Below are 15,798 nucleotides of genomic sequence, written 5' to 3' on the forward strand. Positions count from 1 at the left end.
TCATTCAAGTAAATTGGTAATAAATTTCTTGGGAGTCACTTAGCCATATCTATGAAAAACTTCTCAACCTTGGGGTGTTCAAAATAAATAACTGGGATAGGAAGAAAACATTAGAACATCCATTTAAGACTTCTCACATTTGATTTTTCTGCATATGTTTTGTTATAAAGCTGTATATGTGTGTGTATATATAACAAAACATATGTCAAAATTAACATTTATAATTATAAATATATTTAAGAACATTTGAACATGTATATTCTAAGTATATCTATAAATGATATATTACAATAGTTATATATGTAACTTGCAAATAATTTAATATATGTTTGTATTGGGGATGATTTGCAAAAATATTGAGCAGATCACTTAGACATATGAAAAGCCTTCCATTTCTTCATATTCTTGGATCCAGCAATTTCACTTCTTAGAATATATTCACCTTATCCTAAGGAAATAATCTTACATGGGTGTAATTATTTAGCTACAAGGGATGTTTATTAAAGAACTCCTTGTGCTTGTGAGAATTGAAAACAGTCCAAATATTCAACAATTGGGGATTGCTCACATAAATTATGAGAGTCTTAACAGAGAACTATTAAAAATTATGTTGTTAGAAAAAAATGCTATGGAAAAATCCTGATTTTTGTAAGTCAAAAAAAAAAAAAAACAGATGACAAAAGATTGTTTAGTTCATATGCTGGATGAATGGACTGGAATGATGAACCAAAATATTAATAGTGGTAGCTCTTAGTGATGACATAAGAGAAAAATTTTATTTTCTTTATACTTCCCTGTGTTATCTTAAGCTTTGTACAATAAATGTACAAATAAGCATTGAATAAGCATTGAAGTAAGCATTAAATGCTTAACTAAGCATTATATTCATAAAGTCCCAAAGTCGGCAATTATGAAAGGGTATACAGTTAACAAGGTCTTTCCTAGTCTTGTCTCCCAGACAAGCCGCTCCTCTCTCCAAAAGTATTGAGGATAATGGTTTCTTGTATATCTTTCCAAGGATCTGTTATGTTGATAAAATTTGTATATATGCCTATATTCTTTTACCCCTTACATACAATACATACCATTCTATACTGTTATATTGAATAATTCTGTGCACCTGTCATTTCACCCCTATCTACAGTGTATCTGTAGGATACATTCCCAAAAGAGGAATTGCTGGGTCAAAAAATAATGTGCATTTGTCATTTGGATAAATATTGCCCCCTGAGGATATATTAAAAAAAATCCTCTCATGGTTTCTTCCAGCGCTTTAACCGTTTGGGGTTTTGTTGCAGTTCATTTGTGATCCACTTTAATTTATCCTGGCTTAATGGATACTTAGTAAGAAAAACAAATTATTTACAATATTAAACTCCTCGCTTATAGTGGAAATTCAAGTGCTGGTTGTCCTCATCTGTTAGATCACAGGATCTAGATGCAAATAAGGACATCTTGCAAAGGTTCAGCTTACGCTGGGAATGAGTAACATAGCCAGACCTCTGCTCTGCTGTGTGCCGGTTTGCTTCCAGAGTCACACTGGAGTGAAGAGGGAAGCCCTGAGAGCTCGAGTTCCACCCGCAAGTGAAATTTTCACTTCTGTAGAACTCTAGTCTCTGGTTGGATCTTCCTTCCGAAATCCTGTAAGTTGCTTTAGTCATCTAGATAAAAAGACGTGGTCTCCCCTGTAGTGCTGGGGTGTGTGGGGGGGGCTGCATGAATTGGGGTATGACAGTAGATAGGAAGAGCACTGATTTTATTCCTGTGGAGATTCTCTAGACCTGTTACTTACTGGCAGACCTCAGCAGCTGCACTGAAATGTCAGATGGATTTGCACAGCTGACTCAAGTTGCCAAAATGAGAGCGGCACAGTAGTTTCATAAATTGACCCAATCCAGCCAAGAGCTGCTTAATATAGATACGGCATGAGCTTAGCTGCAGTACCCCCGAGGCTGCTCAGCACACACCACCGGGATCCTTAGGGGAAAATCTCTTCAAGTAGTGTTAATCTGGAATGTTTGTTCACTGGGGGGATTCCCTGAGAGTTTTTTATTATTTTGAGAGTCTTTGATTATTTCTCCTTTTCTAGTAACAGAGAAAAATATAGGAGAAAAAAATCATGTCGGAACACAGCAGGAATTCAGATCAAGAAGAACTCTTTGACGAGGAGATTGATGAAGATGAAATCTTGGCCAACTTGTCCCCCGAAGAGCTGAGAAAACTGCAGTCGGAAATGGAAGTGATGGCCCCTGACCCCAGGCTTCCCGTGGGAATGATTCAGAAGGATCAGACTGACAAGCCACCCACGGGAAACTTTGACCATAAGTCTCTTATGGATTATATGTATTGGCAAAAGGCATCCAGACGCATGCTGGAAGACGAACGTGTCCCTGTCACCTTTGTGCCATCCCAGGTAATCAGGGATTTGTGTACAGCAGAGAAACGGCTGCCTGGGCCCGAGCGACAGGTGTCCATGGGGCAACTATCATTTCTCAAGACTTCATGTTTGGTCTTGTTTGGTTGCCACTGCTAGATTAAATCATAACATTTAATCTGATGTCAGATTGGAACTTCCTGAAACACTTACATGGGAAGGAAAAGTGGTAGTTTTTGTGTAAATGTCTCTTTTTTTTTTTTTTAAGATTTTATTTATTAGAGAGAGAGACACAGCAGGAGAGGGAACACAAGCAGGGGGAGAGGGAGAGGGAGAAGCAGGCTTCCCGTGGAGCAGGAGCCCGATGCGGGGCTCGATCCCAGGACCCTGGGATCATGACCTGAGCCGAAGACAGACGCTTAGCAACTGAGCCACCCAAGCGCCCCTAAATGTCTTTTTTTTAAAAAAATGGCTGTGGGGTTCACTGTGTAAGAAAGCCTGATTCTACAGACATGAAACTTAATGAATTAACTCGTAATCTATAAGCATTTGTCCTTAACTCCTTTTTTTTGGCTCACTCCTTTTTTTTTTTTTTTTAGCTCTGTACCCCTCCTTCTGCTTATACATTCATAGGCAGTATTTCACGTACAACTCAAAGGGTGTCACAGCCCTTCCGAAGTCCTACCACATAACCTGCAGTTCAACCAATTAAATGACCCAAAAAATTCCGTATTAACACAACTTATTGGATATCAGTAATACATTTAGAAATTGATAGCTTTTAGATGGTTGTTGTAAAGACGTTCTTTCTGAAATATATTTCTTATATGAGCACTGGAGTTGTGGTTGAATCTATGAACCTATTACATATCAGCATACTTTTTTTTAATGTTCCACTTAAAAATGACACAGCCAAAGGAAGACCAAGATCCCCGCAGGTAAAGACTCTTTAAGTTATGCCTGCTGGTACAGCTGTATCTTGTCACATTGCTCTCACGCTGGCTGTAATTAAGGAAACTTATAAACTCGTTTCATGGTCAGAAGAGTTTAAATGCGTACTAACGCGTACTAAAGAAATTGCTAGTTCGGTCAGGTTGGAGTTAAAGATACAATCTGCAGATATTTGGAATCAACATATTATACAATTGGAGTAAAAACCAATTCTATCTGAATGCAAATTTCAGAAAAAGAAAATTGGGTACTTTGAACACTTTTTCTTTCCTTGGTATAGTTTAAACAGCTTGATGATTGGCTCCCCCTGCTGGGACAGATGAGAAATGCAGAGGGGACGTCTTTTAAGGTTGTTAGGATGACTGTTGTCAACTGTCACTTCCAACCTACAATATGTTGTAAGCAAGATCAAGTTCTTGCTTGAAAATGCTACACCAGCGTCCGAAATGACACTATGAGGTACACATGGGGTATAGGCAAGCACACTAATTGATGGGCAAGAATCTAATAAAGGTCATTGTTTAGAGACTGCTAATTTCCTTTCTAGACTAAGCAGTTGTTTCTAAATGTCTGTATAATCCCGCCCTCTTTTGTAGCTGGCACTGCCCCCTAGATACTTTGTTTCAAAAGAACTGGACTTGTGATCCTGTCCTTGGAGTAGTCAGGGCTGTTGTCACAGAGCTGAGGAGACAAAAAATCCAAGTCTAGGTCTTTGGTATATTTCAGAGTATCAGAGTGCTCTCATTTTCCCCACAATATATTATGTGTTCAGGGACAGTTGATATACACATTATACTAGATTAGCAGATATCCTGGGAATGTAAATTTTGTTTAGGGCAACAGGTAAATTGTGTAACCCAGGACTATTGAACACAAAAATGCCTATTCGGCTATATATAAAACAAAGACTTCAGTGTATTGATCGAGTAACTCCGTAAGGTTTTCAAAGCAAATAATTTTTGGACCACTTCTAGAATTGAACACCATTTTAAAAAACAATACAGAATCCAAAAACAAAATTAGGTTTCATTTTACCATATGGAATGGTAAACACAAAAAGTATGTGTTTGTATGTATCTGTAGTATGGCTATAAAAGTTCATCCTTATTTAGATTATATTTGCTTACAAAACTAATATGTGTATCTTGTTTTTAAAAAAACATTCAAACACTCCAGAATTATATAATGTAAAAACTGGAAATCCCCCAAATACGTCCCCTCCCCAGTTATCTTTTTTTTTTAAGATTTTATTTTTAAAGTAATCTGTACACCCAAAGTGGGGCTTGAACTCACAACTCTGAGATCAGGAGTCAGGTGCTCCAGCAGCTGAGCCATCCAGGCACCACACCCTTCCCTGTTACCTTAATGGTTCCCTCTCTTTCTAAGAGAGAACTGCTGATTGGGTAAACATTACAACAGACTTGTTTTTCTTATACATTTATAAACTTTTATATGTTGTATATGCGTTTTTATATATGTATATGCACACAAATGGATACTATATACACCACTTATTTGCTTACTTTTTTCACTTCCTAATAAATCTCTTATTTCCAGTAGCAACTGCTCTGCTTCCTGTTTCTCCATTGCCATGCATTCTAACCCACATAAACCTCTCTTTTAGGTGGACACTCAAGAACAGCATGAAGAAGTAGACAAAGGTAATAAAAATGTGTCCCAGTATTTAAAAGGAAAGCTCAACAATGAAATCGCTGCAAATAAGAGAGAATCAAAAGGCAGCGATGATGTCCCAGAAACCAGTGATGCTGATGGGGAAGAAGATGAAGGAGATGACGAGGATGAGGATGGCGAGGATGAAGATGAGGAAGGAGAAGATGACAGCGAAGAGAGCGTGGAAAAGCCACAAAGAGGAGTGCAAGGCGAGGTAAAGGAGCAGATCAGAAATGGTGAGAGCAGCCGCCCACAAGTAAAGGCATTTGGAGAACAGAAAGACAGACCAGAGGCCCAAGAAAAAGGTGAGAAAAAAATATCAAAATTAGATCCCAAGAAGTTAGCTCTAGATACCAGTTTTCTAAAAGTGAGTGCAAGGCCTTCGGGAAACCAAACAGACCTGGATGGGAGCTTGAGGCGCGTTAGACAGAATGACCCCGACATGAAGGAGCTCAACCTGAACAACATTGAAAACATCCCCAAGGAGATGTTACTGGACTTTGTCAATGCAATGAAGAAAAACAAACACATCAAAACCTTCAGCTTAGCAAACGTGGGCGCGGATGAGAATGTCGCGTTCGCCTTGGCGAACATGCTGCGGGAAAATAGGAGCATTACCACTCTCAACATCGAGTCCAATTTCATCACAGGTAAAGGAATTGTGGCCATCATGAGGTGCCTCCAGTTCAATGAGACACTCACCGAGCTTCGGTTTCACAATCAAAGACACATGCTGGGCCACCAAGCTGAAATGGAAATCTCCCGGCTCTTGAAGGCAAACACCACTCTCCTGAAGATGGGCTACCATTTTGAGCTCCCAGGTCCCAGAATGGTGGTAACCAATCTGCTCACCAGGAATCAGGACAAGCAACGGCAGAAAAGACAAGAGGAACAGAAGCAGCAGCAGCTCAAAGAGCAGAGGAAGTTGATAGCCATGTTGGAGAATGGGTTGGGGCTGCCACCTGGAATGTGGGAGAGGTTGGGGGGACCCATGCCCGATCCCAGGATGCGGGACTTCCTCCAACCTCCTCCTCAGCCTCCCAACCCCCAAGCGGCCCCCTTCGGTCAACAGAATGAAATGATCAAGAAGCCGTCGCAGCCTCCGAAGTACAGGACGGACCCTGACTCCTTCCGGGTGGTGAAGCTGAAGAGGATCCAGCGCAAATCTCGGATGCCCGAGGCCAGAGAACCACCTGAGAAGACCAACCTCAAAGATGTCATCAGAACGCTCAAACCGGTGCCAAGAAACAGGCCGCCCCCATTGGTAGAAATCACTCCCAGAGATCAGCTCTTGAATGACATTCGTCACAGCAACGTCGCCTATCTTAAGCCCGTAAGTAGAGAGAAGGAGAAATGGTGAATGAGCTCCGGTGTATCCCACCTCTCCCCCTGCTTGTTTTAACACGTGGAGAGTCTCATTAGTGGTGACTAACTGGAGGAAGCCCATCAGCGTTGCCAGGGAACCGAAATTACTAATTATCCCCAAGGATGTGCACACATGTAGACAACTTTATAACAGTGATATTCATAGCTAACGTTTATTAAGCACTTACTATAGGCCAGATGCATTATATGAATTAACTCATCATCTTAACAACCCAATGAGGTAGGTATTATTATTCTCCCCATTTTATAAAAGAGAAATTGAGGCTTAGAGAAGTTCAATACCATGTATAGGAGATAGAGCTAGAAAGAGGTAGAGTTGACATTGAAATTCGGCTCCAGGCCCAGGGTCAAGCGTTTATTCATCCCAGCCACAGAGCTGACCTTCAGAGATCTCGAGGAACCTGCTGCGGGAATAATAAAGGACAAAGCCTAAATTAGGCCCGTCACTTGTAAGTAACTGAGTGCTTCCAAAATGTTTAAAAATAGTTGGTTCTTTTTTAGTAGATGAAGAGAGACTACCTGCAACTGCACTCATATACTCACTTTTTTAGGTGGACAAATGGTAAACTTCAGGTTAGCATCACCATGAATTAATGGAGTTTTGACTATTATTTCAGCTTTAATGTTTACAGTGATCCACGATTAACTGCTGCTGATACATGAAAATGTGTTATTCCTTGCAGGTAAAGTTGAAGAAATAATATTTTTTGTCATTACTATGATAGCATTTATGGAATCTGAAAGGAGTATGTCCAAAAGTCACAGGTAGTTGATAATGAACTGTATTATTTTAAAATCTAGTGTGTAATTTAGCCAAAATAGTCCATCTGTTATTTCATCATAGGGAGTCACAATTTCTTCAAGATGTGTTACACAGATGTATATCCCTTATTCTCATCTCCTGGTTATGCAGAATTGACAGCATTCCATTCTTCTCAATCAAAGAAGACTTTCCACTATGTCATAGAGGGATTCTGATTCTTCCTAGGGTAGAAGCCAGGGTGAGAACACTAGAAGGTCCCGTGAGGTCAGGCAAGAGTTCTTCACCTGCCCTTTGGGTACTACATCAAGACTTTCTGCACCTGCTCTTCTCCAGGCAGCCAGACCCCTGTAGGGGGGTGGATGGGGTGTTGATTTGAGAGAAATTAGCTCTGTCATTGTGTAACCAGTCATTGGTAAGGCATATCCAAGCTGCCTGGGAGGCTGTACCATCAGAAAATAACAGTCTGAAAAGACTGAAGAGGAGTTGTTGTTGTTTTTAATTTTTATTTATTTATTTTTGAGAGACAGAGAGAGTGCATGCAGGGGGAGGAGGGGCAGAGGGAGAAGGAGAGAATCTTAAGTAGGTTCGACGCCCAGCACAGAGCTGAATGCTGGGCTCGATCTCATGACCCTGAGATCATGACCTGAGCTGACATCAAGAGTCAGACACTTGGGATGCCCAGTGGCTCAGTCGGTTAAGCATCTGCCTTTGGCTCAGGTCATGATCCCAGGGTCCTGGGATCGAGTCCCGCATCAGGCTTCTCGCTCAGTGGGAAGCCTGCTTCTCCCTCTCCCTCTGCCCCTCCCCCCATTAGTGTGCTCTCTCTCTCTTTCTCTCAAATGAATAAAATCTTAAAAAAAAAAAAAAGAGTCGGGACACTTAACCAACTGAGCCACCCAGGTGCCCTAAGAGAAGTCTTTTTAAAATCTACATTAGAGGTGGCATGTGGATTCAGAGTAGAAGAGAGAATGAAGTTCAGATGATTATCTGACCCAATTCCCTGCCTTCCGAGGGAGTGTTCTACTGAGCAAGTCTGCTTACCCTGGAGTCTGTTTCATTCTACCCATTCACTTATTCGTTAATGTAGCATATACTTACGTAGTGCACCTGCATGTCAGCTACCATCAGAGGGGCAGGGATATAGCGGTGAATAAGACAGGCACAGTCTTGACCTCACGGAACTTACGGTCTTGGTTTTATAATTTCCACAGTCAGGACACTCTGCCTTTTAGTCAACTGAAAACACTTCAACTTTGAGTCGAGATTCTAGAACAAAAGACATTAAAATAAATTTATGAGGATAATGACAAAAACGTAACCCCTGGCTAATTGCTACATTTTTAATTTTCAATTAGTTCTAAACTGCTATCAATTTTAAACTGTGTTTTGTTTGTGCTTAATGTCCACTAAGAAAGGAACATGCTTCAAAGTAAACTCTGACATGATTTTTGAATGATGGTCTTGCATATCAGCCTCTGCTTTGAAATGTCTTTTATCTGTTCTAAGGGATTGGCAATTTCTCCTTCTTTTACCTGCCTGGCTTGGCCTGTGAGAGACATCTCTTTGCATGTACTTAAGATAGAGAATGTCACACAACTTCATCCACGTAGTCCTGTAAGATGCTCCGCAAAAAATTTAAAAAAAAAATGTGCAAATGCATCATCCCACTGACCAAAATTCACTCCACTAATGACCTTTTGTTCTCCACTGATCAAATTGTGTGCCTTGCTACATAATAAATTTCTGCTTTCATGCTGAATCATAGTGTGATCTTTTTAGAAGATAGTCTTTTTATTTTGAAATCATTTTAGACTTGCAGAAGTTCAAAAATAGTACAAAGAATTGTTACGTACCCATCACATTTTGTCAAGTTGGTTTTGTCACTCTTCAAAAAGCTACTCTAAATGGCAATACATCTGCGTGGGTGGTTAATGGAAGTGCTGATAGTGCAGAAGGCCGTGGTGTGTCCGTGCTTGAATCTGCAGTCAGCTGTTACAAAGCTTACGGATTGTAAGGTGCTTTCTGATTTGGGGGCTGTGGAAATGTCACAAAATGTGCCTCTTAGACTGAGTGAAATATTGAAAATGCCCTTGGTGGTAATATGGTAAAGTCCCAGCAGAAAGGGATATTTGTAGCCAGTCAAATGAGACATAACAGCACTCACTTTGGAAAAGTGAAACTAAAGGTTTTTAGGTTGTTCTCTCCCCCTCTTGTGCTGTGGACAGAGATGCCCTCCAAACCCCTGGGTTTTCAAGTGTGAGGTTAAAATTAAAGCATAATTTTGAAATGTGATTTTTTAAAAATATTTTTTAACTTAAATTCAATTAACTAACACATAATGTATTATTGGTCTCAGAGGTACAAGCCTGTGATTCATCAGTCTTATACCTAGTGCTTATTGCATCACGTGCCCTCCTTAATGTCTATCACCCAGTGACCCCATCCCCCTATACTCTCTCCTCCAGCAACCCTCAGTTTGTTTCCCATGATTAAGAGTCACTTATGGTTTATCTCCCTCTCTGATTTCATCTTGCTTTTATTTTATCCTCTCTTCCTCTATGTTCCTCTGTTTTGTTTCTTAAATTCCACATATCAGTGAGATCATATGATAATGGTCTTTCTCCGACTGACTTATTTTGCTTAACCTAATACCCTCTAGCTCCATCCATGTCATTACAAATGGCAAGATTTCATTTTTGTTGTGATTTTTTAAAAACTGAGGCTCCTAACTAGAATCCTGAATGTCCAAAAACATAAATTATTTAGCCTTAGCTGGTCTTGTTTTCCTTTTTGTTTTCATTTTCCTCTCATGGACTTGCAAATAGTATTTTTGCATAAGTAAAATATATCCCATCAAGCAGTCTGTTTATATTTTTTAATTGTATTTTTTCATTTCAATGCCTGTTCTTTCCCCATGCCATGCTTCTGGCCTGAGATTCTTGAAATGAAGTTGATAGCAAAGAATAAAGGAAAATCTGTACACTTGCTTGGCTTAAATGCTACCTCCTCCAAGAAGCTGCCCATTTAACCAGTTTAAGAGAGATTATTCTGTGGGCCAGGTATGGAGAACTGGCAGACTATCAGCCACATCTGCAGGCCTGGAGTGTTTGGCTTGGATATTGTTGTACAAAATTTAAAATATCACATAATAACATTTAGATATCTGGCACCATTTGAAACATCAGAGCTGGCCACAGTGGGCTTGCATTTTCATGGCACACATCAGCTGGATCTGGCATTTGGCTTCTCCCTTGAAATAGGTAATGGACTCTCCAGTTTCTCTCAGTCTCCACCATGCCCTACTGCCTAATACCTGGCCTGTTTCCCTCATTTGCATTACTTACTTGGCTCCTGTAGAATTTTTTCATTTGTTTTGTTCTTGTTTTTAGGTGTGTTTTTAAACTCTCTGTCTTAGGTGAATTCATTAGGTAATCACAAATTCATTTCCCAATAAGTTAATATCAGAGTCAATATGATACCAGCCCGAAACAAAGACGTGAGACTTGTACAGGATTATCCCTCCCTGGCCAATGTGTGATTTCCTTTCATCCCCAAATTTTGTGGGCCATTCACTGCCTACCATCCTAGATGGGTCTTTGTACTTCTCCCTGAAATAAGATCCCATCTGCAACAATCATTTCATTCACTGAGGCCAAATGCATTTATATCACCTGCAAGCTTTAGTGCCAATCAAAAAAGGTAGTTTAACATTCACTCAATTTCACTTTGGGCTCACCTATGTATATCTGGATTGCTTCCACTCAGTTGCCTAAAAACACAGCTAAATGTCTCCTTTGGAAAGACTTTAGTTTAAGAATATCAAAAGCAGACTTAGTTAGCCAAAAGACTCCATGACATATCGGCAGTTGTTATGATTATGAAATGGGACGTTACAGACTCTTGAGTCTTCATCTCCATCTCTGGCCATGTCTTTGCCTCATTAACAAGATCTTTTCTCTTGAGGATTTCTGGATTCTATACTTTTGCAATTTCCTCCTCTTTCCCATTTTATATTCGCCCTTTGTTTCAATTGTCACATAATCTAGGACACTCCCCGGATCTCTCTTTCTGCTTAGATCACTGGGGTTTTCTTTTTTCTTTTTTTTTTTTTTAAAGATTTTATTTATTTATTTGAGAGAGAGAGAATGAGAGACAGAGAGCATGAGAGGGAGGAGGGTCAGAGGGAGAAGCAGACTCCCTGCCGAGCAGGGAGCCCGATGTGGGACTCGATCCTGGGACTCCAGGATCATGACCTGAGCCGAAGGCAGTCGCTTAACCAACTGAGCCACCCAAGCGCCCGATCACTGGGGTTTTCTTAGCTCCTTCGTTCAGTCTTTCCCCAGACAACCTCTTGAGTTGAGGTCTACTTGTGTTTCTGGTTCCCTGTGTTCATTGTTCTTTCCCTTCTCTCACACATTCAGGTCTAGAGCCCCAGAGTTGTCTTCAACGACTTTTTTCCCCCACCCTATTTTTTTGTTCCTTATTTTATTTGTTCCATTAGCTCCTTATAAAAGAAATCTCCATGGGAAAGAGCTATGTAACATTTCAAACTCCTCTTGAAAGAGCATATGTTGACTAGAATTACACAGCGTAGGAACTGCCTTTTCCTAATACCTAGTGGGAAAAAGAGTATAGTATACAACATTTCTGAAGTCTGTGATAGTGATTCTTAAATTTTAGCATGCATCAGAATCACCTGGAAGGCTGAGTACAGATTCCTGAGCCCATCTCTAGAGTTCCTGATTCATTAGATTTTGGATGGTGTCTGAGAATTCGCATTTCTCTCCAGGTCCTTGGTGATGCTAATGCTGCTTATGTGGACACCACACTGCCAAAACCACAACTCTGTGACACCCAGGGTAAACCACATCTCCTGATACTTGCCCTGAAGGGTCTTCTTTTCTTGCCTCCATGCCCTCTGCTCAAATGACCTTTAATTCTATTTCTATCTGTTGAAAGCTATCCAAACAGGCTTGGCTCAAATAGGATTTCTATTTAGCAAAAGAAACCGAACAAACCATCAGTAGTGAATATGCTCCCTTTATAGTTCCATGACCCTTCATCTCTACCTCTCTTAAAGCATCTCCCACATTCTGCTTCAGGTTGAGCACCCTAATGGGTATAGTGTGGGTCTCCTAGTAGGTTCGGAATTCCTCAGAGTAGGCCTTCCTCATCTCTTCCTGGACACCCACTGAGGCGTTGAATGAGAGCAGGAATTCAACTTGATACACCAAATGAAATAGCCCCTGCTGAGATGGATCTTCTCTTCCTGCCCCAGTCTCTGTGAGTGTATACACGTGTGTGCCCTGTTTGATGCTATCCACACATACTTCTCTTAAACTAATTTTAACCAGTCAGTGAAGGGGGAACAGGGCCCCTGACAGTACTGCAAGCTGATTCTCATGTGTTTGTAAGTTTTATATATTTAGAACATCGAGGATAGCTCTCTTTTCCTTTCTGGTTTCTGTCTTTTGTGTTCTGCTTAGAAATGGCTTCTTTTGAAGCTTACTAAAATATTTGCCCATCTTTTATTGATGCTTTTATAGTTTTGAGGGGTTTTTTTTTCTGATTTTATTATGTTAGTCACCATACAATACATCATTAGTTTTTGATGTAGTGATCCACGATTCATTGTTTTCGTATAACACCCAGTGCTCCATGCAGTACGTGCCCTCCTTAATACCCATCACCGGGCTAACCTAGTTTTTGGTTTTTAAGAGAACATTCCATATTACAGATGAATTAAAGAGTTAAATTCTAGAAGTAAGTAGGGAGCAAGAAGCCCACTTTGTTATTTCTTTTCCAAATAGCTGACCAATGGTAGCTAACCATGATTCATTCTTGTTCACAGGGATCTGAATTTCCAGCTTGGTCATATTTTAAATATATCAATATGTGTCTGGGCTTACTATGTTGGGTCAGTGCCACATTTTGCTTTTTAAGATATTTTTATTAGTTTGGATCCCTCCCCTGCATATAAACATGTATCTGGAATAGCATTATATAAAAATGCTTTTTTTTTTCCCCATTCAACAAGACAAAGAACACACTGTTTTAATTATTTGCTGCAGCATTGTAGTTATTTTAACTGCCTGGCGTTGTATTTTTGGCTCACTGGTGTTCTTCACTGTTTTGTGTTCTCCATGGTTGAGCCCTATGAAAGTGCAGTCACAACCCTCCCATCTTAGTCATTATTATACAAACTCTGAGTGTCCTCTGTACTTCTTCAGTGTCCTCTGGAAGGTCCCTACATGATGGATAAGTCACTCTCCTAAGATGTGACACCATTTGCAACTGTTTAAGAACTTGCCTTATCTTTAAGTTGTTCCTATGAAATAAACCTGAAAGTTAATTGGTAGGCTACTCTTTGGTAATTTTTTTTGCCCTTGGGGCTTCTCCAAATATTTTGTTTTTTTAAATTTAAGTGAGTTTCAAATTAGGAATGTGCTTCAAAAAGGAAAGACCAGTTTATAAAAGAACATATATTTTATACTCTTGTGGCGGTTTTTGTTTGTTTGTTTGTTTTTTTGTGGTTAAGGCTTGGGTCCTGAAATCAGGCAGATTTGGGTTCAAATCCTGCTCGGACACTAACTAATCTTCTCCTCTCCGAGCCTGTCCCCTCTTTATAAGACTATTGTAGGATAAAATGAGAAGATGTTTTTGAAGTGTGGCGTTGCTTACTAACTTGTTTTATATGACGTAATCCTTAAAGTGGCCTTGTCCATTAGCCACATAACTGTTACTGTCATTTTACAGCTGAGAAAATTGATGCCCAGCCCTACACAGCTAGGAATACTAGTACCAGGATTTGAACCGGGCAGACTCCAGCATCCGCCCTTTTGTTTTTATGATATGCTTTACCATGTGCTTAAGCCCTTAGATCAGTCCCTGGCATCACTAAATGCCCCAGGAGTGGTGGATATAGTTGTTACTGTTGCTTTATTATGCTTTGGGAGGCTCTCTGGCCCAAATTTCTCATCCATTCTGCAACTTCTGACGCATGTAAGTTTTGTCATTTTTGCTGCCAAACTCTTGAATTTCCAGGATTAATTTTTTTCCCTTTTCTTCAACTACCTCAATCCACAGGTGCAACTGCCAAAAGAACTGGCATAAGTGGCAACAGAATACTCTAGAAGAACAAGGAATTGAGACAATGACTCGGGTCAGAGCTTGGAGACCGTCTCAGCGGCATACTTCTGGAGCCAGGTGGTGGAACTGGGAACAAGGCTGGCATCTGATAGGATTTTGTAAAGGCAGAGGCAAAATAAGGGCCTGACAAGGAAGGGGGAAGGAGATAAAAAATTACTATTCTGGGACAACATTTTCTACTTCCAATCCATTTGAGTGACTTAGGTAAAATTTAGTCATGCTTCCAGCAGCAGAAGTTTAAAATGAAAAATTTTTTTCCCCATAAATGTTTGTTTTACTCTTGCTTTCTTCTGGTAAATAACAATAAATACTATAGAAGTGTTAAATATTTCTTCCTCCATCTCCTGCTGTAATTCATGGCACCAGTCGTGTTTCACTCTGTGGAAATGTGAGGGGTGAATTGAGCTCCATGCTCAATGCGGATGCTCTGAAATGGAGGAACTGTTCATTAGCTCTTCTCTGGAGAAGAGGTGGGATTTTCAGTTTCCAACCCTGTTCAGTTTGCTCTCTTGGACATTCCCCTGGCGCGTCGTACTTCAGAAGCAGTACATATCTGTGAGGAGCAGAGCAAGGAGGCGTAGGACATGGAGAACACAGTGTTTCCAGGAAAAGTAATGGGAAAAACAAACCCTGCAGATATATATATACATATACACTTCCCTGTTTCCATATATAGAGGGACAAAGGCAGAGAGCATGTTTTGTTTAAAAAATTTTTTTGCATAAATAAGATAGTTAATGACAAGTTTTTAATTTTAGTTAACGAAATATATATATAAGTTAGTTTGTGACTCTAATTTGATCTTGTGAATCTCCTCAGAAATCTTCTAGAGGAAACTTGTTATAGGTTTAAACTTAAATTTCTTAACGTATTATTCAAGGCCCTCCATTATCTGTTCCCAGTTTAGTAATTCAGTCTGCTTTGCCACAAATTCTTTATACGTCTCTTGATAAGACATCCTCATACACACCCTGTGCCTTGCTCTCATTGGCCCTTCCATAGAACACTTTCCAAAACACTACCCTTCTGCTCTCCATTAACCAAAGTCCTACCCCACCTGTACACTACACAGGTTAGGTCCTAAGCCTCCATAAAAATCTTTCAGATAACTCCAACCCCAGTGGTCTTTCCTCTTTCCAAGTTCCTAGAGCCCTCAATTATCTGTTCTGGTCACTAGATGTGCAGAATCTGGAATTTTGTATGGACGTTGCATGAGCATTAGAAATCAGGAAATCATACATTGGTGCCTCACCTGAGTGAATAGTTGGCATCTGCTCTCTTTCTCCTTTTATATAATCATAGGTGGTATATAACAAGCAAAACAGGCTAGGGGAAAATAAACCTAATGGGGAAAAGTTTAAAAATACATTATTTAGAAGGACGAGTCATGGGAAAGAAATATGGTGTTTCCATTTTTTAAGGATAATTTAGTGTATACTAAAGTATCCACATTTGAATAGCTATAGTTTCAATCAGGTAACTGATTTTACAATAGCCAGTGGCT

General features: G+C 40.0%; 1 protein-coding gene across 1 annotated transcript; it reads left to right on the forward strand.

Moving 5' to 3' along the window:
- The first annotated feature begins 2,119 nt into the window (after positions 1-2,119).
- Positions 2,120-14,258, forward strand: LMOD3 (leiomodin 3). Its single transcript, XM_021695167.1, has 3 exons — positions 2,120-2,413; positions 4,950-6,329; positions 14,232-14,258. Exons 1-3 carry the CDS (start codon positions 2,120-2,122, stop codon positions 14,256-14,258), a joined length of 1,701 nt encoding a protein of 566 aa, XP_021550842.1.
- Positions 14,259-15,798: the final 1,540 nt, after the last annotated feature.

Source organism: Neomonachus schauinslandi, chromosome 1, assembly GCF_002201575.2.
Source record: "Neomonachus schauinslandi chromosome 1, ASM220157v2, whole genome shotgun sequence".
Classification (NCBI taxonomy): domain Eukaryota; kingdom Metazoa; phylum Chordata; class Mammalia; order Carnivora; family Phocidae; genus Neomonachus; species Neomonachus schauinslandi.